The 25628-nt window shown below is 42.7% G+C and overlaps 1 protein-coding gene across 1 annotated transcript; it reads right to left on the reverse strand.

Moving 5' to 3' along the window:
* Window positions 1–53: 53 nt before the first annotated feature.
* Window positions 54–24179, reverse strand: LOC129862402 (lethal(3)malignant brain tumor-like protein 2; the record flags this gene model as incomplete). Its single annotated transcript, XM_055934031.1, is given in 13 exon segments — window positions 54–204; window positions 4227–4331; window positions 4518–4579; window positions 4698–4947; window positions 5103–5191; window positions 18664–18798; window positions 18985–19102; window positions 19232–19314; window positions 21274–21397; window positions 21531–21664; window positions 21808–21955; window positions 22169–22642; window positions 23023–24179. Coding segments are annotated over 12 exon segments (1774 nt in total), but the record flags the coding sequence as incomplete, so codon positions are not given.
* Window positions 24180–25628: the final 1449 nt, after the last annotated feature.

Genomic DNA, 25628 nt, shown 5'->3' on the forward strand with positions numbered 1-25628 from the left:
AGGGTAGGGCTGAGAGAGAGAGGGTAGGGATGAGAGAGAGGGTAGGGTATTACCAGGGGGTGGTGTGAGCTGTATGTTGTGTCTCTGGCAGTATCCCTTGGGTAGGATGGCATGGGAGGAAGCATGGTAGCAGAACCAGTCAGACCCATCACCCGACCCATCTGTGCCATCAATGCCCACCATCAGATAGCCATCCAACAGCACCTGGGAGAGAGAGAGAGTAAGAGAGAGTTACAACAGTTACCTTCCTACTAGACTCCATTTCAAGGTAATCCACGATGGCGTAGCAGTCAGACATGTGTTTTGTCTTGTCCCGTGTAAATAATAGTTTCCCCCGTTTTTCCCCCATATATATTTCGTATATATTTTAATCTCACTTTCCATCTACGGACTGAATATACTCTCCTGCAACCCGCCTCACCCAATATGGTACGGATCTGCTATTTTTATACTTTAGAACCGGAACCCCCATCAGAAGCAAGCCAGCTAACTAGCTACTAGTCAGTTAGCCAATGCTAGGGATCTTCACCGTTAACTCGGACACCAGCCAGCCTCAGCTCGGTCAATACCTGCCAGTCTGCACAGCGCGAAATCAACCCAGAGCATATCGTACTTCTTTTTCTCTACCACATCTCCGGAATCCTACCGCAAGCTCTGGACCTTTACACCGGGTCATCGCAGCTAGCTAGCTGAAATCTGAGTGGCTACTCCTGGCGAACGTCTTTGTCACGAAGCAAGCAAGAGTTAGCCTTGAACTAGCCTCGAGCTAGGCCCATCTCCTGGCTAGCTGAAGAGGTCCACCAGCTAATTCTTTGGCTACAATACCTCCTTTGTCAATTGGCCTGGACCCTTTATTGCCATCATGGAGCCCCGCCGGTCCATCACCAGGTGGTTTCACCAGGTGGTTTCAACAGGCTTTTCCGTTGCGACGTCGCCGAAGATCCATCTGCAGGCCACGGCCCAGTAGTTTTATGAATTGCCATGTCTCCAGCTCTCCAAGCGTAGTTGTAACTACCGAATGGCCCCCTGACTCACCTATTGCTGCTCATTGGACCCTATGATCACTCGGCTACTCCTGCCTCTCCCTAATGTCAATTTGCCTTGTCAACTGCTGTTTAGGTTAGTTATTATTGTTTTATTTCACTAAAGAGCCCCCAGCCCCGTCCTAAATGCCTTAGATAGCTCTTTTGTTGCACCCTCCACACATGCGGAGACCTCACCTGGCTTAAATGGTGCCTCCAGAGACGCAACCGCTCTCATCGTCACTCAATGCCTAGGTTTACATCCACTGTACTCACATCCTACCACACCCTTGTCTGTACATTATGCCCTGAATCTATTCTACCACGCCCAGAAATCTGCTCCTTTTATTCTCTGTCCCCAACGCACTAGACAACCAGTTCTTATAGCCTTTAGCCGTACCCTTATCCTACTCCTCCTCTGTTCCTCTGGTGATGTAGAGGTTAACCTAAGTCCTGTAGCCCCCAGCATCACACCTATTCCCAAGGTGCTCTCATTGGTTGACTCCTGTAACCGAAAAAGCCTTGGTGTCATGCATGTTAATCAGAAGCCTCCTTCCTAAGTTTGTTTTATTCACTGCTTTAGCACGCTCCGCCAACCCAAATGTCCTAGCCGTGTCTGTATCCTGGCTTAGGAAGGCCACCAAAAATTTGGAAATTTCCATCCCCAATTACAACATTTTCCATAAAGACAGAACTGCTAAAGATGGCGGAATTGCAATCTACTGTAGAGTTCTGTCATACTATCCAGGTCGATGCCCAAACAGTTTGAGCTTCTATTTTTAAAGATCCATCTCTCCAGAAATAAGTCCCTCACTGTTGTTATAGACCCCCCTCAGCTCCCAGCTGTGCCCTGGACACCATATGTGAATTGATAGCCCCCCCCATCTATCGTCAGAGTTTGTACTGCTATGTGACCTAAATTGGGATATGCTTAACACCCCGGCCGTCCTACAATCTAAGCTAGATACCCTCAATCTTACACAAATGATCAAGGAACCTACCAGGTACAACCCCAAATCCGTGAACATGGGCACCCTCATAGATATCATCCTGATCAACTTGCCCTCTAAATACACCTCTGCTGTTTTCAACCAGGATCTCAGCAGTCACTGCCTCATTACCTGTGTCCGTAATGGGTCCGCGGTCAAACGACCAACAATCATCACTGTCAAACGCTCCCTAAGACACTTCTGCGAGCAGGCCTTTCTAATCGACCTGGCCCAGGTATCCTGGAAGGATATTGACCTCATCCCGTCAGTAGAGGATGCCTGGTTGTTCCTTAAGCGTGCTTTCCTCACCATCTTAAACAAGCATGTCCCTTTCAAAAAATGTAGAAATTAGAACAGATATAGCCCTTGGTTCACTCCAGACCTGACTGCCCTTGACCAGCACAAAATCACCCTATGGCGTACTGCACTAGCTTCGAATAGTCCCCGCGATATGCAACTTTTCAGGGAAGTCAGGAATCAATACACATAGTCAGTTAGGAAAGCAAAGGCTAGCTTTTCAAACAGAAATTTGCATCCTGCAGCACTAATTCCACAATGGTTTGGGACACTAAAGTCCATGGAGAATAAGAGTACCTCCTCCCAGCTGCTCACTACACTGAGACTAAGAAACACTGTCACCACTGATAAATCCACGATAATTTCAATAAGCATCTCTATACGGCTGGCAATGCTTTCCACCTGGCTACCCCAAACCCGGCCAACAGCTCCGTACTCCCCGCAGCAACTGGCTCAAGCCCCCCCTCCCCCCGCTTCTCCTTCACCCAAATACAGACAGCTGATGTTCTGAAAGAACTGCAAAATCTGGATCCCTACAAATCAGCTTGGCTAGACAATCTGGACCCTCTCTTCCTAAAATTATCTGCTACCATTGTTGCAACCCCTATTACTAGTCTGTTCAACCTCTCTTTCGTATCGTCTGAGATTCCTAAAGATTGGAAAGCGGCCGCAGTCATCCCCCTCTTCAAAGGGGGAGACACTCTAGACCCAAACAGTTAGACCTATATCCATCCTGCTCTGCCTTTCTAAAGTATTGGAAAGCCAAGTGAACAAACAGTTCACCGACCATTTCGAATCCCACCGTACATTCTCCGCTATGCAATTTGGTTTCCGAGCTGGTCACGGGTGTACCTCAGCCATGCTCAAGGTCCTAAATGATGATATAACCGCCATCGATAAAAGACAGTACTGTGCAGCCGTCTTCATTGACCTGGCCAAGGCATTTGACTCTGTCAATCACCATATTCTGTACTGTATTCTTATCGGCAGACTCAACAGCCTTGATATCTCTAATGACTGCCTCGACTGGTTCACTAACTACTTCTCAGAGTTCAGTGTGTCAAATTGGAGGGCCTGTTGTCCGGACCTCTGGCAGTCTCTATGGGGGTGCCACAGGGTTCAATTCTCGGGCCGACTCTTTTCTCTGTATATATCAAAAATGTTGCTCTTTCTGCGGGTGATTCTTTGATCCATTTCTACGCAGACGACACCATTCTGTATACATCTGGCCCTTCTTTGGACACTATTAACAAACCTCCAAACGAGCTTCAACGCCATACAACACTCCTTTCGTGGCCTCCAACTGCTCTTAAATACTTGTAAACCTAAATGCATGCTCTTCAACCGATCGCTGCCCGCACCCGCCTGCCCGACTAGCATCATTACTCTGGACGGTTCTGACTTAGAATATGTGGACAACTATAAATATCTAGGTGTCTGGCTAGACTGTAAACTCTCCTTCCAGACTCACATTAAGCATCTCCAATCCAAAGTTAAATCTAGAATCGGCTTCCTATTTCGCAACAAAGCCTCATTCACGCATGCTGCCAAACATACCCTCGTAAAACTGACCATCCTACCGATCCTTGACTTCAGCATCATTTTGTGTAGATCGTTGACAATGACAATTAAATCAATTTTAACCCCTACTTTAATACACTATAAGTACATTTGTGCAAATACTTATGACACCTTCAAATGGAGGGACTAGATACATAGTGCTTTCATTTCTAAACTGTAAAACATATGTATGAAAATACCCTCAAATAAAAGGTGACATTCTGTTCTGTCACCTCATATAAAACATTTAATATCAAATATCATGTTGGAGTATAGAGCCAAATTAAGTGTACATAGACAATATTAGTTAAAACATTACAGCATTGCAGCCAAGAATGAAAATCCTCTCAATCATTACCTTGTGTATAGTGGCCACACAGATGTTGCCCAGGTTTACAGGGTTGATGGCCTCCAGCTTCATTCCCACCTCAAAGAAGCCTCCTTCCATGTACACAGTCCTGGGCTGTGGGGGGTCATAGAGAGGCATAACAGTGTTATAGAAGTCCAGTCGTGAAACAAGCCGCTGTGGCTTGTTGCAGAAACAGCACTCTATTTGTGCTTCTTTTGCAGACTCCTCTGGTGTTCGTCAAACCATCAACAAATGAGCTGTAGATAGACATTGATTCATGTGATCAGTCTGTACACTGACCTTCTTAAACAGCATGGGGACGCTGTCACAGTACACCTTACGGAATGTTGGGTGGTCAACGTCTGGGGAAAAATGTTTCATATTATCAACCTTCAACTTAATCAACATAGAAACCCCCCCGCGCACCAGTTGGTTTACCCCCCCCCCCCCCCCCGTGCACCAGTTGGTTTAATCCCGTACCAGCCAGTTTGATGACGTGGCCCACTTTGCTGGACCAGCCCACTGGGTGCAGAAGGGGGCTCCACATGTGGCACCAGACGTCAGAGAGGGGCTCCCCTTTGGCCTCCTGCTCCCCGTCCTCATAGACCAGTCTTAGGCGGCCTCCGGTCACAGTGTCCACCACTGCCAGCCGTGTTCGGCTCACCAGAGTGCGGTCCACCACCTCCACACGCATGCCAGTACGGAACGGACACTTCATACTCTCTGCCAGCTGAGAGGGAGGAAGGAGAAAAAGAGAGAGAAGGGGGGAGACACATGCAGAGAGAGAAGGGACGGCCATTACAGAGACAAGGGGCAGTGGTGGAGAGATGTGGAAATTTGGTTGGATCTACCACAAAGAAAAAGTATGTCTAACACAAGTGTTACCTTCATATAGAAGTCCACAGGCAAAGTTCTGGCTCCAACCAGCCGGTTCATCAGGTACTCCTTCCAGTCAGAGATGTTCTGGTGCACAGCTAGAACAGACAACCAATAGTGTGCATTCGGAAACTATTCAGACCCCTTACATTTTTCCACATTTTGTTACGTTACAGCCTTATTCTAAAATTGATTAAATTGTTAGTTTTTCTCATCAATCTACACACAATACCCCATAATGAAAGCAAAAACAGTTTAAGAAATGTTTGCAAATTTATAAAATATAAAAAAATGAAATATTACATTAACATAAGTATTCAGACCCTTTACCCCAGTACTTTGTTGAAGCACCTTTGGCAGCAATTACAGCCTCGAGTTTTCTTGGGTATGACGCTACAAGCTTTGCACACCTGTATTTGGGAGTTTCTCCTTTTCTTCTCTGCAGATCTGCTCAAGCTCTGTCAGGTTGGATGGGGAGTGTCACTGCACAGCTACTTTCAGGTCACTGGCTGGGCCACTCAAGGATATTGAGACTTGTCCCGAAACCCTCCTGCGTTATCCTGTTGGAAGGTGAACCGTCGCCCCAGTCTGAGGCCCTGAGCAGGTTTTCATCAAGGATCTCTCCATACTTTGCTTCGTTAATCTTTCCCTCGATCCTGACTAGTCTCCCAGTCCCTGCCGCTGAAAAACATCCCCACAGCATGATGCTGCCACCCCCATGCTTCACCGTAGGGATGGTGCCAGGTTTCCTCCAGACATGACGCTTGGCATTCAGGCCAAAGAGTTAAATCTTGGTTTCATCAGACCAAAGAAGCTTGTTTTCTCAGCTCTAAGCAGAGTCTTGGTGGTTCCAAATTTCTTCCATTTAAGAATGATGGAGGCCACTGTGTTCTTGGGGACCTTCAATGCTGCAGACATTTTTTGTTATCCTTCCCCAGATCTGTGCCTCGACACATTCCTGTCTGAGATCTATGGACAATTCCTTCGACCTCATGGCTTGGTTTTTGCTGTGACATGCACTGTCAACTGTGGGACCTTCTACAGACAGGTGTGCCTTTCCAAATCATGTCAAATCAAACTTTATTTGTCATGTGCCGAACACAACAGACCTTACCGTGAAATGCTTACTTACAAGCCCTTAACCAACAATGCAGTTCAAGAAAGAGTTCAGTTTATTTGGTCAATATTTTCTTAAGTAAAAAAATTAAATAACAATAACGAGGCTATATACAGGGGGTACCGGTACAGAGTCAATGTGCTGGGGGGTACAGGTAAGTTAATTGTACACGTAGGTACTGGTAAAAATGACTATGCATAGATATGTAAATAGTCCGGGTAGCCATTTGATTAATTGTTAAGCAGTCTCATGGCTTGGGGGTAGAAGCTGTTACGGAGCCCTTTGGTCCTAGAATTGCCGTGCGGTAGCAGAGAGAACATTCTATGACTTGGGTGACTGGAGTCTTTGACAATTTTTTGGACACCGACTAGTATATAGGTCCTGGATGGCAGGAACTCGGGCCCAGTGATGTACTGTGCTGTACGCACTATCCTCTTTAGCGCCATCAAGGTCAGATAACGAGCGGTTGCCATACCAGCTCGTGATGCAACCGGTCAGGATGCTACTGATGGTGAAGCTGTAGAACTTTGAGGATCTGGGGTCCAATGACAAACCTTTTCAGTCTCCTAAGGTGGGAAAAGGTGTTGTCGTGCCCTCTTCACAACTGTCTTGGTGTGTTTGGACCATGATAGTTTGTTGGTGATGTGGACACCAAGGAACTTGAAACTCTTGACCAGCTCCACTACAGCCCCGTTGATCTTAATGGGGGCCTGTTCAGCCCTCCTTTTCCTGTAGACCACGATCAGCTCCTTTGTCTTGCTCACGTTGAGGGAGAGGTTGTTGTCCTGGCAGTCTCTGACCTCATCCCTATAGGCTGTCTCATCGTTGTCGGTAATCAGGCCTTACCACTGTTGTCGTCAGCAAACTTAATGACGGTGTTGGAGTCATGTTTGGTCACACAGTCGTGGGTGAACAGGGAGCACAGGAGGGGACTAAGCACGCACCCTTGAGGGGCTCCAGTGTTGAGGATCAGCGTGGCAGACGTGTTGTTGCTTATCTGTACCACTTGGGGGCAGCACGTCAGGTAGTCCAGGATCCAGTTGCAGAGGGAGGTGTTAAGTTCCAGGGTCCTTAGCTCAGTGATGAGCTCTGTGGGCACTATGGTGTTGAATGCAATCAATTGAATTAACCACAGGTGGACTCCAATCAAGTTCGAGAAACATCTAGATGGAAACAGGATGCACCTGAGCTCAATTTCAAGTCTCATAGCTTTGAGTAGCATCACTTTTAATTAAAAAAAAAAGTATTCATATTTATATTGGCAATTTTATTTATTTCACCTTTATTTAATCAGGTAGGCTAGTTGAGAACAAGTTATTAATTTGACACATTCAACAACACAGAGTTACACATGGAATAAAAAAACAGTCAATAATACAGTAGAAAAAATAAAACAAGTCTATATACAGTGAGTGCAAATGAGGTAAGATAAGGCAATAAATAGGCCATGGTGGCGAAGTAATTACAATATAGCAATTAAACACTGGAATGGTAGATGTGCAGAAGATGAATGTGCAAGTAGAGATACTGGGGTGCAAAGGAGCAAGATAAATAAATAAATAAATACAGTAGGGGGATGAGGTAGATAGATGGGCTGTTTACAGATGGGCTATGTACAGTTGCAGTGATCTGTGAGCTGTTCTGACAGCTGGTGCTTAAAGCTAGTGAGGGAGATATGAGTCTCCAGCTTCAGTGATTTTTGCAGTTTGTTCCAGTCATTGGCAGCAGAGAACTGGAAGGAAAGGCGACCAAAGTAGGAATTGGCTTTGGGGGTGACCAGTGAGATATACCTGCTGGAGCGCGTGCTATGAGTGGGTGCTGCTATGGTGACCAGTGAGCTGAGATAAGGCGGGGCTTTACCTAGCAGAGACTGTAGGAGTAAATGAGACACATGGATAACATATAAAGGCATAGGACAGCTGAACATTAAAAAAAACAGACCACATGAAGAGAAGAGACACATAGTCTGCTGATTCCACTAAAGACACACATACCAGAGAAATATGCACTTAGGGCACCTGGACACACTAGACATATAGTCTGCTGATTCCATTAAGAGACACACATACCAGAGAAATATGCGCCTAGGGCAACTGGACACACATACCAGAGAACATACTGAGGCACTGAACTGAAAAGATAATGGTGACAGGAAGAATTAGGGGAAGTATGCTTATTTGCATATGGGTTGGACCTATATGTTGTATGTGTATAAATGCTGAAGCCGGGGCTGGGAAGTGGTGTGTGTTCCGCGGACCATTCCAGGCTTTGATAAACTCTGTATTAAAAGCCTAATTGATTTCACAAGTTCTTGTAAGTGTTGTATTTGAACCGATTTTCCACGACAAGACTTGTAGACAACCTGTAGCCAGTGGGTTTGGCGACGAGTATGAAGCGAGGGCCAACCAATGAGAGCGTACAGGTCGCAGTGGTGGGTAATATATGGGGCTTTGGTGACAAAACGGCTGCATCCAATTTGTTGAGTAGAGTGTTGGAGGCTATTTTACAGATGACATCGCTGAAGTTGAGGATCGGTAGAATGGCCAGTTTTACGAGGGTATGTTTGGCAGCATGAGTGAAGGATGCTTTGTTGCGATATAGGAAGCCGGTTCTAGATTTAATTTTGGATTGGAGATGCTTAATGTGAGTCTGGAAGGAGAGTTTACAGTCTAACCAGACACCTAAGTATTTGTAGTTGTCCACGTATTCTAAGTCAGAGCCGTCCAGAGTAGTGATGCTGGACTGGCACTGCAGGTGCAGGCAGTGATCGATTGAATAGCATGCATTTAGTTTTACTTGCATTTAAGAGCAGTTGGAGGCCACGGAAGGAGAGTGGTATGGCATTGAAGCTCGTCTGGAGGTTAGTTAACACAGTGTCCAAAGAGGGGCCAGAAGTATACAGAATCGTGTCGTCTGCATAGAGGTGGATCAGAGAATCACCAGCAGCAAGAGTGACATAATTGATGTATACAGAGAAGAGAGTCGGCCCGAGGATTGAACCCTGTGGCACCCCCATAGAGACTGCCAGAGGTCTGGACAACAGGCCCTCCGATTTGACACACTGAACTCTGAGAAGTAGTTGGTAAACCAGGCGAGGCAATCATTTGAGAAACCAAGGCTGTCGAGTCTGCCAATAAGAATGTGGTGATTGACAGAGTCAAAAGCCTTGGCCAGGTCGATGAATACGGCTGCGCAGTAATGTCTCTTATCGATGGCGGTTATGATGTCGTTTAGGACCTTGAGCATGGCTGAGGTGCACCCATGACCAGCTCGGAAACCAGATTGCATAGCGGAGAAGGTACGGTGGGATTCGAAATGGTCGGTAATCTGTTTGTTAACTTGGCTTTCGAAGACCTTAGAAAGACAGGGTAGGATAGATATAGGTCTGTAGCAGTTTGGATCTAGAGTGTCACCCCCTTTGAAGAGGGGGATGACCGCGGCAGCTTTCCAATCTTTGGGAATCTCAGACGACACGAAAGAGAGGTTGAAAAGGCTGGTAATAGGGGTTGCAACAATTTCGGCGGATAATTTTAGAAAGAGAGAGTCCAGATTGTCTAGCCCGGCTGATTTGTAGGGGTCCAGATTTTGCAGCTCTTTCAGAACATCAGCTATCTGGAATTGGGTGAATATAAAGAAACACAAATTACAACTTGAACAGGTACATCCTTTTATCCCCTTATACTTATTGAAACACCTCCCTCCCCTTAACAAAAGCAGCATACATATAAAAATTAAATAAAACATACAATTGGAAATAAATATACGCACATGTGTACGTACACATACAGTACTAGTCAAAAGTTGTCACCTACTCATTCAAGGGTTTTAATTTATTTTTACTATTTTCTACATTGTAAAATAATAGAAGACATCACCACTATGAAAAAACACATATGGAATCATGTAGTAACCAAAAAAAGTGTTAAACAAATCAAAATATATTTTAGATTCTTCATTCAAAGTAGCCATCCTTTGCCTTGACAGCTTTGCACACTCTTGGCATTCTCTCAACCAGACTCATGAGGTAGTCACCTGGAATGCATTTAAATTAATAAGGAACACCTGTTGAAAGTTAATGCGTTTGAGACAATAATTTGTGTTGTGACAAGGTAGGGGCGGTATACAGAAGATAGCCCTATTTGGTAAAAGACCAAGTCTTTTAACCAAAATTTAAAGAACTTCAAGTGCAGTCGCAAAAACCATCAAGCGATATGATGAAACTGGCTCTCATGAGAACCACCACAGGAAACGCTAACTCAGAGTTCATTAGGAGTTACCAGCCTCAGAAATTGCAGCCCAAATACAGTTGAAGTCTGAAGTTAACACCTTAGCCAAATACATTTCAAACGCAGTTTCACAATTCCTGACATTTAATCCTAGTAAAAATTACCTGTCTTAAGTCAATAAGAATCACAACTTTATTTTAAGAGTGTGAAATGTCAGAATAATAGTAGAGAGAATGATTTATTTCAGCTTTTATTTTTTTCATCACATAACCAAGTGGGTCAGAAGTTTACATACACTAAATTAGTATTTGGTAGCATTGTCTTTAAATTGTTTAACTTGGGTCAAACGTTTCAGGTAGCCTTCCACAAGCTTCCCAAAATAAGTTGGGTGAATTTTGGCCCATTCCTCCTGACAGAGCTGGTGTAACTCAAATCAAATCAAGTTTATTTTATATAGCCCTTCGTACACCAGCTAATATCTCGAAGTGCTGTACAGAAACCCAGCCTAAAACCCCAAACAGCAAGCAATGCAGGTGTAGAAGCACGGCGGCTAGGAAAAACTCCCTAGAAAGGCCAAAACCTAGGAAGAAACCTAGAGAGGAACCAGGCTATGAGGGGTGGCCAGTCCTCTTCTGGCTGTGCCGGGTGGAGATTATAACAGAACATGGCCAAGATGTTCAAATGTTCATAAATGACCAGCATAGTCAAATAATAATCAGGAGTAAATGTCAGTTGGCTTTAACTGAGTCAGGTTTGTAGGCAACCTTGCTCGCACGCGCTTTTTCAGTTCTGCCCACAAATTTTCTATGGGATTGAGGTCAGGGCTTTGTGATGGCCACTTCAATACCTTGACTTTGTTGTCCTTAAGCCATTTTGCCACAACTTTGGAAGTATGTTTGGGGTCATTGTCCATTAGGAAGACCCATTTGCAACCAAGCTTTAACTTCCTGACTGATGTCTTGAGATGTTGCTTCAATATATCCACAATTTTCCTCCTCGTGATGCCATCTATTTTGTGAAGTGCACCAGTCCCTCCTGCAGCAAAGCACCCCCACAACATGATGCTGCCACCCCAGTGCTTCATTGTTGGGATGGTGTTCTTCGGCTTGCAAGCATCCCCCTTTATCGCTTTATCCTCCAAACATAACGATGCTCATTATGGCCAAACAGTTCTATTTTTGTTTCATCAGACCAGAGGACATTTCTCCAAAAAGTATGATCTTTGTCCCCATGTGCAGTTGCAAAACGTAGTCTGGATTTTTTATGGCGGTTTTCGAGCAATGGCTTCTTCCTTGCTGAGCTGCCTTTCAGGTTATGTCGATATAGGACTCGTTTTTACTGTGGATATAGATATTTTTGTACCCGTTTCCTCCAGCATCTTCACAAGGTCCTTTGCTGTTGTTCTGGGATTGATTTGCACTTTTCGCACCAAAGTACATTCATCTCTAGGAGACAGAACGTGTCTCCTTTCTGAGCGGTATGACGGCTGCGTGGTCCCATGGTGTTTATACTTGCATACTATTGTTTGTACAGATGAACGTGGTACCTTCAGGCATTTGGAAATTGCTCCTAAGGATGAACCAGACTTGTGGATGTCCACAATTTTTTTTCTGAGGTCTTGGCTGATTTCTTTTGATGTTCCCATGATGTCAAGCAAAGAGGCACTGAGTTTGAAGGTAGGCCTTGAAATACATCCACAGGTACACCTCCAATTGACTCAAATGATGTCAATTAGCCTATCAGAAGCTTCTAAAGCCATTACATAATTTTCTGGAATTTTCCAAGCTATTTAAAGGCACAGTCAATTTAGTGTATGTAAACTTCTGACCCACTGGAATTGTGATACAGTGAATTATAAGTGAAATAATCTGTCTTTAACTTCTAACGCCTCCCAAACCCGGATCCGGGAGCACCCCTAATCAGTAGAAAAGCTACTAGCATAGCCTAGCATAGCGTCACAAGTAAATACTAGCATCTAAATATCATTAAATCACAAGTCCAAGACACCAGATGAAAGATACACATCTTGTGAATCCAGACATCATTTCTGATTTTTAAAATGTTTTACAGGGAAGACACAATATGTAAATCTATTAGCTAACCACGTTAGCAAAGACACCATTTTTTTTACTCCACCAGTTATTTACTCCATCAGTAGCCATCACAAATTCGACCAAATAAATATATAAATAGCCACTAACCAAAAAACAAATTCATCAGATGACAGTCTGATTACATATTTATTGTATAGCATATGTTTTGTTAGAAGAATGTGCATATTTCAGGTATAAATCATAGTTTACCATTGCAGCCAACATCAGAACTCGACTAGAATACCTACAGAGAGCAACGTGTATTACCTAATTACTCATCATAAAACATTTCTTAAAAATACACAGCGTACAGCAATTGAAAGACAGATCTTGTGAATCCAGACAATATTTCTGATTTTCTAAGTGTTTTACAGCGAAAACACAATATAGCGTTATATTAGCTTAGCACAGTAGCAAACCACACAACAGCATTGATTCCAGCCAAACATAGCGATAACGTATTCACCACCAAAATAATAATTTTTTCACTAACCTTCTCAGAATTCTTCAGATGACAGTCCTGTAACATCATATTACACAATGCATATAGAGTTTGTTCGAAAATGTGCATATTTAGCGGCACAAATCGTGGTTATACAATGAGAAAAGTTGCCAAGCTGCCCAGAAAATGTTGGGCGCCATCTTGGAGAGTCACCTATTAAAATCAATAAATAATCATAAACTTGACAAAAAAATACAGGGTGGACAGCAAATGAAAGACAAATTAGTTCTTAATGCAATCGCTTTGTAACATTTTTTAAATTAACGTTATTGCGCAATACATCGTGCGCTAAAGCAAGGCTACACTGAAATTAATGGCGGCTTATGCATTTAACATTTTTCAACAGAACAACGATTTATCAGCATAAATAGTTCTTACTTTTTGATGACCTCCCATCAGAATCTTGGGAAAGGTGTCCTTTGTCCAGAACAATCGTCTTTTGGTTGAAAGCTGTCCTCTTGTCCTGTCGAAATAGCCGCTAACGTTCGGCATGTGCCGGAAAGGTGTCCAACTCTTGAAAGCGCGTCACAAAGAAATGCCAGAAAATCGCAATAAACTGATATAAATTGCTATAAGTCGGTTTAAATTAACTACCTTATGATGTCTTTAACAACTATAACGAATAAAAACATGACCGGAGATATAGAACTGGCAAAACGAAAGCTTGGCAGGAGGCCACTGATGTCCCTACTGCGCCAGGCGCAACGTTGAAAAGGACGGTACTCCAGGGTCTTATATAAGGTCCCAGATTGCGCAATTCACTCCATTCAAATTCTCCCCACTTACTGACATCTAGAGGAAGACGTATGCAGTGCATGTAGCCCAATGGCTTACATGGGGACTTATAAACTGACCCCAGAACAGGGTTCGATTTCTGAAACGGTTTTAGAAACTAGAGAGTGTTTTCTATCCAATAGTAATAATAATATGCATATTGTACGAGCAAGAATTGAGTACGAGGCAGTTTATTTTGGGAACTCATTTTTCCAAGATCGAAATAGCACCCCCCCCATAGGCTCAAGAGGTTAAACAATTGTTGGAAAAATGTATTGTGTCATGCAAAGTAGATGTCCTAACCGACTTGCCAAAGCTATAGTTTGATAACAAGAAATGTGTTTAAATGACCAACATAAGTGTATGTAATCTTCCGACTTCAACTGTAAATGCTTCACAGAGTTCAAATAGCAGACATCTCAACATCAACTGTTGAGAGGAGACTGCGTGAATCAGGCCTTCATGGTCGAATTTCTGCAAAGAAATCACTACTAAAGAACACCAATAATAAGAAGAGACTTGCTTGAGCCAAGAAACACAAGCAATGGACATTACACCGGTGGAAATCTCTCTGATGAGTCCAAATTAGAGATTCTTTGTTCCAACTGCCGTGACTTTGAGACGCAGAGTAGGTGGACAGATGATCTCTGCATGTGTGGTTCCCACCGTAAAGCATGGAGGAGGAGGTGTGATGGTGCTTTGCTGGTGACACTGATTTATTTAGAATTCAAGGCGCACTAACCAGCATGGCTACCACAGCATTCTGCAGCGATACTCCATCCCATCTAGGTTGCGCTTAGCAGGACTATAAATTTGTTTTCCAACAGGACAATGACCCAACACAATTCCAGGCTTGGTGAGGGCTATTTGTGCCTAAGAGTGTGTAAAGCTGTCATCAAGGCAAAGGGTGGCTACTTTGAAGAATTTCAAATATATTTTGATTAATTTAACACTCTTTTGGTTACTACATGATTCCATATGTGTTATTTCATCGTTTTTATGTCTTCACTATTATTACTATTCCATTTTTAAAATAAAGAAAAACCCTTGAATGAGTAGATGTGTCCAAACTACTGTACATACAAAAAATACATCTAAAATATCAAAACATACTATCCCTTCCCTCCCACACCCTCTCATGTCCCCTGTTGGCCAAAATTCGTACTCCTGATCAATGGAAGGCTACTGTTCAAAAAAGGAAATTAAAGGCTGCCATCGCAAGAAAAAGTTATTAGTACAAACTCTCAGTGTTTTTTCTAAGTGTAGAAAAGACATTAGATCTTTCAACCAGGCTGATACAGTGGGAGGTTTGGAGGATTTCCAATTAAGCAAGATCTGCCGGCAGGCTATGAGGGAAGCAAACTTTACAACGTCTGCTTTACTTTTAGTGAGACTAGGCAACAAAGATGGAACTCCAAATATAGCTATCAAAGGACAAGCCTGCAGGTCAATATCTAGAATTTTAGAGAGAGTATTAAAAAAGGATACCAATACTCAGACAGCTTAGAACATGAATAAAACATATGGGTGTGGTCTGCCGAAGTGATTGAACATTTATCACGTGTCATTTGTGTCTGGGAGGAATTTACTACGTTTTTCCTTTGGTGTAGTGAATTCTGTGCAAGACCTTGAACTGAATGAAACGTAACCAAGCATATGAGGATGTGGAGTCCTTGTTGATTGGAGAGGGTTCAAAGGAAAGAATAATATCATATAATCTAGAATTCAGAAACCTAGGTCAAACGTTCATTTTAACAGATTGGATTCTGCCAGCTAAGAAGAGAGGCAGACTATCCAAGCGTAGTAAGTCTGCTTTAACTCATGTGACTAGACTTGCTAAGTTTATTTTATGGAGGGTAGCCAGAGGCCACACCTCAATTGGAAAAACGACAGGCGTAAAGGCAGTGGGGTTGATGGGAAAACATACATTTTTGTTCAATTTGTAACCTGGGAATGATCCAAATGTGTTTAAAATATGCAGTATGTTATCGACAGAGTTCACAGGGTTAGTGATATATAATAGTAGATAATCTGCGTACAGTGACACACTGTGTTCTTCACCAGCTCTGTGGATTCCAGTGAATGATCATCATCATTTTAAGGCCAAGGAAAGCAGTTCTATTGCAAGTGCAAAAAGGAGTGGGGACATAGGGCACCCTTGACGGGTCCCTCTGGATAGGCGGAAGTATTTGAATGTTGAGAGTTGGTGTGAACGCTAGCCGTAGGAGCAGAATAGGGCAGACGTATCCATGAGATGAAATTGGACCCAAAACCAAATCTTATCAAAACTAAAATAAATAATCCCACTCCACCAGGTTTAAAGCCTTCTCCGCATCAAGAGAAACAACAATTGTAGGGTCTGGAGAGAGTATAAATGTACTAAATGGATGGAATATCCAAGTTATTGCCGTATTATCTGATGGGGGTTCGGATTTGTAGAGGTTAGAATAAAATGACAAAACTTGAATAAATATTAGAGGGATCACTTGTAAGATTACGGTAAGAGTTATATAACTGAGATGCTGACTGGCGTTTAAGTTGGTGTGCCAAAAGGCGGCTGGCCTTGTCACCATATTCGTAGTACATCCCCTTTGTTTGTTGCAACAGAAACTCTGCTTTATCAGTGGAAAGCAGATTAAATTCAGTTTGAAGTTTCAACCTCTCTGCGTATAATTCAGGGTATGGTGAAGTTTAATCCTGGCGGTCTATTGCCAGGATTGAGCCCAGCAGTTCTTGACGTTTGAGTTGTTTGTTTGACATAATGAGCATTATAAGAAATTATCTTTACCCGTAATACAGCTTTGAAAGTCTCCCAAAGAGAGGGGGAGGGGTTGTTATTTTTATTCCTTTGAATGAATACGTTGATGTTGGTTGAAATAAAAAGTTACAGAATTCTTTGTTAGACAAAAGGGCCATGTTAAATCTCCAAGTCAACTGTTTTTTGCGTTCGGAGTAAGAGCTAAGTCCAGAATGTAGGGAGAAAGGTCCGAAATTACTATAGCAGAATATTCTGTAGTTTTAACTGAGGGGAGAAGGGCTCTAAAACAAATGTAGTCTATGAGGGAGTAGGCTTGATAAACATGAGAAAAGTAGAAGTCTTTTGAGACCGGATGAGGGAAGTGCCATGGATAAACACAACCCATTTGGGTCGTGAATGTAGAAAGAGCTTTTGACATCCCGGAAGGAGTAAGTGTTCTGGGATTAGACCGGTCGAGTCATGGTTCAATAACATAGTTAAAGTCCCCGCCGAAGATGAGGCGGTGGGTGTCAAGATTAGGGAGAGAGGCTAAAAGAGATGTCTTAAATCTAGTGTCATCCCAGTTAGGGGCGTAAACATTTGCAAGTACTACAGGGGTCTGGAAGAGTGTCCAATAACTATTGTATAACATCCTCCAGGATCTGAAATGATCTGAGAGGGTGAAAACTGTGCTCGTTTGTGAATCAATATTGCGCTTTGCCATTAAAATTAGAATGAAAAACCATTCCAACCCAGGCTTTACGCAATCTAGTATGGTCGTTAACACATATTGCATTTCTTCAAGAAACGCACCTATCAGTATTCAGGCTGTTCAGATGTGAAAATACTCTGGAGCTCTTAATTTGCACTCCACAACCTGTGAATGTTCCATGTCACCAGTCTGACTGGAAGCCCCAAAATACCATGCAGACTTGTTGTTGAACTAGACATGAATCCTTATAAGAGGAGAAGTCAAATTAAGAAAAATGAGGAAGAGAGATTGAGAGAGAAACTCAAATCCTTTAGAGAAACAGAGCACAAGAATCTTTGGATAATGCCAACATAACCTACCTTCCCACCCACTCTCAACATTCCCAACATACACTAAAATAAAATACAAGTGATAGTACAACACCATTCAAAGAAAAAAAAAAGAGAAAAATTACTCATTTTAAACTTGTCGTTATGAACGAGACAAGCAGCAGAAATTCTCTCTTACTCAGCATCCGTTGATTACCCTAAACATGTACAGTGAGGTCAAACCGACCTAGGAAAGAAGTTACAAATGCCCTTGAAATAAAAAAATTAAATATGTCAGTAGGTAAGTGTACAATTTGGGTTTTGGTCACACTTTAAATAAAAGAGTATAACCTTCAGCTTCAGATATTGAAAAATGTTAACAGCGATTGGTGGCATTTCAATGGCCATAATATGAATGTAGTCCACTAGGTGTTGCCACATGGCTGAGTAATGAAAAACATTCTAAATTAAGCAGTAGGCTATGAAAAGGGTCAGCCCCAGTCTTGGTAAATTGTTACAAATGTCCTTAGGGGGAAACAATGAAATAACAGTATAAAAATGGACAACTAGCATTTTGGATATGTACAAGTAAGCAAACGAACCATGGGTCTAAACTCCTCAGCTAGTGCAACAATTAAACAAGAGTACAATTGGAAGAGTGATAGTTTTAGATTCCAATGTTGTTGTTGAATCCAAGATAAAGTGAATGTGACTGAGGACCATCAGTGACCAGGGCCTGAATACATATGTAAATAAGGTATTTCGGTTTTACATTTTTTATAAATGAGCAACAATATCTAAAAACCTGTCATTATGGGGTATTGTGTGTAGATTGATTAAATAAAAATGTGTCCTCATCAATTTTAGAATAAGGCTGTAACGTAACAGAATGTGAAAGAAGTCAAGGGGTCTGAATGCACTGTATTGATCCACTAGCAAAACACTTAATGAAAGCACATTCTTTTTGTAAGTGTAATCAAATTGTTGCACTTCTTCAGATACTGCTTAAAAAAGGGATCTCATATTACCCACTTTTTATTTTTTTTACAGAAATGTTAACTTTTAGACCTATAGTACTCTATACCTGTGGAGGTCACTCACCCTGTGGTGGCACCAGCAGCTTGCCGGTCATGGCACACCATCCGATAGGGTACATGTCTCCAGAACCCAGGCTGCACCAAAAGTCCTGGCTGCTGTCCTCCTCAAAGCCCTCGTACCTCAACCGAGCTTTATAGCCTGGAAAACAGAGGGAGGAAGAGGTAAACTAGCATAGTCAATGACAAAAAAATAATAATAATAATAATGTTTGATGTCTCAGGATGCCTCCTAAATGGAACCTTGCTCCCTGTGTAATGCACTATATAGGGAATAGGGTGCCATTTTTAGATGTTCCATCAATCAGTTTCAGAGTATTTGGCTGACCTGCAAGTTGGATGATGCTGGCGATCCAATACACTTTACTGGGCAGGATGGCACTAGTGTTCAGGACCTCTACCTTTAACCTCACTGTGATGTCATCCCACTGGGCACAGAGTGGCGCCTGAAGGGGTGGAATGGAGGGGTATAGCGGCAACGTTGGTTCACCAGTAGAATAAAGAAAGCAATTTATTGCTATGCAACTTTAAAGTGGAATAGGATAGTATTGTAATAAGTGCAAAGGAAGACTTGCATGTCTGAAGCAGGCCACTGAAGCAGCAAGAGAGCCTGCCTTCTCCAGGTAAGCACCCCAGTCAAAGTTTCCTGTTGCTGCAACTATATGACAAGGGGAAAAGGGAGAACTAACACAGGTCTGTCTCAGAAAGGAACTAAATGTTTCCCCTCTTCTAACTTACATATAATGATTGAGAGGATTTTTCTTCCTGGCGGCAATGGTGTGATTTTTTAACTAATATTGTCAATGTATACTTAATTCTGGCAGCTTCATTAAATAGTACCCGCAAAACACCAGTATCAACGTCAACAGTGAAGAGGTGACTCCGGGATGCTGGCCTTCTAGGCAGAGTTCCTCTGTCCAGTGTCTGTGTTCTTTTGCCTATCTTAATCTTTTCTTTTTAATTGGCCAGTCTGAGATATGTCTTTTTCTTTGCAACTCTGCCTAGAAGGCCAGCATCCTGGAGTCGCCTCTTCACTATTGACGTTGAGACTGGTGTTTTGTGGGTACTATTTAATGAAGCTGCCAGTTGAGGACTTGTGAGGCGTCTGTTTCTCAATCTAGACACTAATGTACTTGTCCTCTTGCTCAGTTGTGCACCGGGGCCTCCCACTCCTCTTTCTATTCTGGTTAGAGACAGTTTGCGCTGTTCTGTGAAGAGAGTAGTACACAGCGTTGTATGAGATCTTCAGGTTCTTGGCAATTTCTCACATGGAATAGCCTTCATTTCTCAGCACAAGAATAGACTGACGAGTTTCAGAAGAAAGTTATTTGTTTCTGGCCATTTTGAGTCTGTAATCGAATTCACAAATGCTGACGCTCCAGATACTCAACTAGTCTAAAGAAGGCCAGTGTTATTGCTTCTTTAATCAGAACAACAGTTTTCAGCTGTGCTAACAATTGTAAAGGGGTTTTCTAATGATCAATTAACCTTTTAAAATGATAAGCTTGGATTAGCTAACACAACATGCCATTGGAACACAGGAGTGATGGTTGCTGATAATGGGCCTCTGTACGCCTATGTAGATATTCCATTATTTTAACAACAACAAAAAATGTAAATTATTTTTATATCAGCCGTTTCCAGCTACAATAGTCATTTACAACATTAACAATGTCTACACTGTATTTCTGATCAAGAGTATGTTTAATGAACAAAACAGTTAGCTGTTCTTTGAAAAACAAGGACATTTCTAAGTGACCCCAAACTTTTGAACGGTAGTGTGATATATATATATATATATAAAAAACACCTCAAGGAATAACGTGTACACACACATTATTCTCAGTATTATTTATTTGTATTTATTTTCTCCTTCTTTAAAAAAACAGTCATATTGTTCTTTAGTCGTAGTGTTCTTAGTTTAAATGTGTGTTGCTGTTCCTGTCCATTAGCGTTGTGTATTTTGTCATGTTCTATGTTGTGTGGACCCCAAGAAGAATAGCTGCTGCTTCTTCAACAGCTAATGGGGACTTTCTCACTCATCATTTTTCACGATTCATTCATGATTATCTGTAATCATACATTATTTACCATTAATTTCTATTGGGCACAACATAATCCAAAGCAAACTGCAAATGGGCTCCCGAGTTGCGCAGCGGTCTAAGGCACTGCATCTCAGTGCTAGAGGCATCACTACAGACCCTGGTTCGATTCCAGGCTGTATCACAACCGGTCATGATTGGGAGTCCCATAGAGCAGCATTCAATTGGCCCAGCATAGAATTTGTTCTTAACTGACTTGCCTGGTTATATAAAGGTTAAACAATCCAACAAGTTTGTAGAGTCACAAGCTTGATGGAGTCATTGTGTGCTAGGAATATGGAACCAAATCTTAAACTTTTCACTATAAGTGAAATTGTCAAAATACTTATGACACCTTCAAATGGGGAGACAAGATATATAAAGTGCTTTCATTTCTAAACCGAAAAACAGATATGACAATGTCGCCTCATATGAAACATTTTCTCTCAAATCCAAAAAGCTGAAGTACAGAGCCAAATGAAAAGTTTGGCTTTTCCGCTACCCCAGCAGTGGAAAAGCCCTCCAAGTGGTCTCACCATCCTGTCCAGTAGAGCTGGAGCTGTTGTCCTGACTGCTTCCCAGAGAAGCAATCATGTTCCCCATCTGAGTGGACCAGGCAGTCTTAATCAGCACCTTGGCCTTCTTGGTGGGAGGCTTTCCCTGGAGAAAATAAAACATTGAGTGAAGACAAGGGTGATGCTATATAAAAGGCTTTATAAAAGGCTATACAGTATACAGTCTATAAACATCTAGCCTCACCACCTGTAACACACAGAAAGATATTCTCTCTCACCTGAAGTCGTGCCAGGATAGAGGACTTCTTGCAGTTGGAGGAGTAGGCTCTGGAGCAGGAGACGCTGCAGAAACGCTTGGTCTTGGAATAGAAGGTGTCTCTGGTCCCGCTGAAGCCACACATCTCACACACCACTGTGTAGGGAAGAGGATGAGAATATGTTACAGAAAGGATCGGTGGTTTTGGTGATCCATGATGAGTATCCTTGCCTGGAATTTTATATCAGCAGGCTAACTAATTAACTTTATATCAACAGGCTAATGCAGTCTTTCCTCACCCGGTCCGTCATCTATAGTGAGAGCAGAGTAGTAATCTCCAAAAGAATCATCCATCTCATCTTCATCATCTTCATCTTCGTCGTCATCTTCATCGTCATCCTCTGCGTCAGTGTCATCCGACTGCAGAGGGCCCCCCTCAACATCCTCCTTTCAGAGAGAGGAACAAGGTTGGGTAAGAGAGATGGTCATGTATGATTTGAACTATTCTGAAACATGGAACTGTGCTTTAGCTATTAAATAAACTGTCATTAACATCACAGATTATCAACCTTATGTTACAAATCTATCAAGCTACCGCTTGTTGTTTTTTCTCAATGTCAGGTGGACACTGACACACAACACTAACGGTCACAGACTCACCGTGTCATATTCCTGTGGTTCTACAGGGACGCCACGTCTCTGGGCTTTGGGGGTGCACACGTTGCAGCCGAAGCCCTCACAGGAGGTGCAGGGGGGCCGTATGAACACTGTGGGGACAGCCCCATACTTCAGCTTCAGCTGTCCTTTGGCAGCGAGAGCCTTAAGGACGGGGTAGGGCTTGTTTTCAAAACACTCCTTACCGAAGTGTTCACAGCAAAGCTGGGAGTTCGGCGAGGCGGTCCAGTTGCTCCGTGTCCGCTGGACCTGCTTCTCCCATTTGTGAAACTCCTCTGTGTCATTGTTGGGGAAATTGTACAGAGTAACACCATCATCCCACGACTTGCCACACCCATACGCCACACAGCGGTTGGGCATCGTCTTCTGGCACGTGATTGGACTCTTTTGAGAATGATGTCAGGCAGTTCCTTCTTGTTGTCTCATGTGATGTCATACCACTGCTCCTGGGGCTGCACTCTGTAACCAAAGTGGCAAGATTGAATTTGACATCACATTATTGGTTAAAAGGGGACCTGTGCTCCTTGCATCAGAAGTGTATTCTATACTTTAAACAAAATCTTAATTTCTTCTCTAATATCGAACATAAGTGCTGATTGCACATCCAGTGGCATTCAACAATTAACACATTAGTTTGCTACCTTGCTAGCTAGCAAGCTAACAGAGTATTAGTGCAGTAACCTCGCTATGTGTTTCCCCGAATCTATTCTACCACTCACCAACACTGTAAAAGCAATATTAACTTTCGTTTATTACTATTCTAGCAATGTACACTTGAATCTCTTCGCTTAAAAGCAACTTTGCAAAATCAGCCTCAGTAACACATGTTAGTCACCTACCGCTTCTTCGTGTTTATTCCTGTGAAAGGTATTCTGGGAGTTGTAGTTTTCAGCTGCTTCAGGCATGCCGCTGCGATCTGGACTGGTGGTATTGTATGATCAGAAATATTTTGGCATGATCAACCAATCAATTAACCAATGTAATCGATCAACTTATATATCAATCAACAATTTATTGCTCACATATACCCTCTAATCATATATCATTGGAACGTTTAGATTCACAGTTATCCATCTGACATTTTTTCGGGAATGCTCAGGTCAATATAACTTTGACCTTTGACCTCTAGGGTACATATCAGAATTACATGTATAAGTTTCTTTAAAAATGAACCCCTGATACATTTGAAACTTTGTTTGACAAGTGGTTCTGAAAGGTCATGAAATTACCTTACAAATGATATATAATATAACCCACTTTGAAAGCACTACCTTCAATTATTGGCCCATATTGTGCCATAGATGTTATAATGTTGGAAGCTGAGCCATAAAATTCCATGTAGTAAGGCAGCTATGTTTTTGGATTGTAACTTTGGTGATAGAGGCACCAAATTGCACACACACAGCTAAAACAGGGTTTTAAAAAGATTTGTAGATACAGGGTCATCACATTATTCACGCATTAACCCCACAGAAGTCAATCATCCAGGGTAGGCAACAACACATTCGCCACGTTGACCAACACGGGGGCGTCTGCCTCTGTTAGCAATTTATGTTATTCTTCAATAACACAAACTCCAAAGCAAATCAGGGGGAGGAAAATAGGTTTGTTCAAAGAGGACAAATCATATGGGGAAGTAGATTGTCATTCTCCCCTGTCCTCAGTGATGCTCTCTCAGTGATTCTCTCCACAGAACAAAGGGAAAGCATGTAGATTTATAACCCAGCCCTAGCCTGTGGTTGACCAATTAGAATTCCTTGCAATAAAACTTGCCAATGGCCAAATAACAAGTATCCTATTTCAGAAGACATATTCCTCCCATGTCTCTGAACCAGTGATCAATAATTCCCTATTACAGAAAAAACACAATTTCCCTTAATTGTTATTACTCTATTGACTTCTCGTCCTTTTGACCTCTCGTCCTCCGTCTCTGCGTTATGTATTTATCTTCAACATATTCTTACACCTCCTGTACGCCCTGTTCACCCACGACTGCTTGGCTGCACACGACACTAACACCATCATCAAGTTCTCTGACAACACGACAGATCACCGGCGACAATGAGGCAGCCTATAGGGAGGAGGTCAAAGACCTGGCAGTGTGGTGCTACGACAACAACCTCTCCCTCACCGTCAGCAAGGCAAAGGAGCTGATCATGGTCTACAGGAAATGGAGGGGCGAACACACCCCCATCCACATCGATGGCGCTGTAGTGGTGCAGGTCCTGAGCTCCACTACAATGCCCACATCATAAAGGAATGAACATGTCCACAAAACTAATGAATTAACATGTTCCACAGATACCCACACAGTTGTGAAGAAGGCATGACAGCCTCTTACCCCTCAGGAGGCTGAAAAGATTTGGTATGGGCCCTCAGATCCTCAAAAAGTTAAACAGCTGCATTATTGAGAGCATTCTGACTGGTTGCATCACTGCTTGGTACAGCAACTGCAAGGTACCTGACTGCAAGGTACTAGAGAGGTGATGAGTACCGAGCTCCCTGCCATCCAGGACCTCTGTACCAGGCGGTGTTAGAGGAAGGACAAAATAATTGTCAAAGACTCCTGCCACCCAAGCCATTGGCGGCAGGTAGCCTAGTGGTTAGAGCGTGGGACTAGTAGCCGAAAGGTTGCAAGATCGAATCCCGAGCTGGCAAGGTACAAATCTGTCGTTCTGCCCCTGATCAAGGCAGTTAACCCACTGTTCCTAGGCCGTCATTGAAAATAAGAATTTGTTCTTAATGACTTGCCTAGTTAAATAAATGTAAAATAAAAAAATAGACTGTTCTCTCTGCTATCGCATGGCAAGCGGTACCAATGCACCCAGTCTGGAACTAAAAGGACCCTGAACAGCTTCTACCCCCAAGCCACAAGACTGCTAAATTGTAGCGGTATTAATTAGAGAAAGGTAAAGAAGATTTTGTTCGGGCGCCAGGCAGGTATTAACCCTGCCGAAAGGAAAATAATAGAACAGCGAGAGTACCACTACCAGACCCACACACATCAACAGAAGAGACTGCCTAGAGTGTAGCCTGTTGACCAGATAGCCAGCGGAGAGGAAAAAGAGTACACACCCTATAGATCCCATATCACATCAGTCCTTCCATAATTCTTGGTAACCCCACCAAACATACCTCATATAACAATAATGGCAGAGCAAATAAACATCAACTTCATACAATCATTAATGAACCCAGTCATCACACAGAGGATTTGCAAAAGTTTGTATTTTCTTCTTGGGAACGAGTGCAGAGGGTATGAATGTGTGGTGTCCATATACACACTAGTCCAGCTCCAATCAAACTTAAATGTACTTAGGAAATAGAGTCAGTTTCAGTGTAAAGCACTGGAAATAGCGTGAAGAAAAAGAGAGAAAGAGAACAAGAGAGGGCTTAGCTGTGGTCTTGAGGTTGCAGGTATCCGGTCTGTCTGTCCGATGATATG

This window comes from Salvelinus fontinalis, chromosome 1 (genome assembly GCF_029448725.1).
Source record: "Salvelinus fontinalis isolate EN_2023a chromosome 1, ASM2944872v1, whole genome shotgun sequence".
Classification (NCBI taxonomy): Eukaryota; Metazoa; Chordata; class Actinopteri; order Salmoniformes; family Salmonidae; genus Salvelinus; species Salvelinus fontinalis.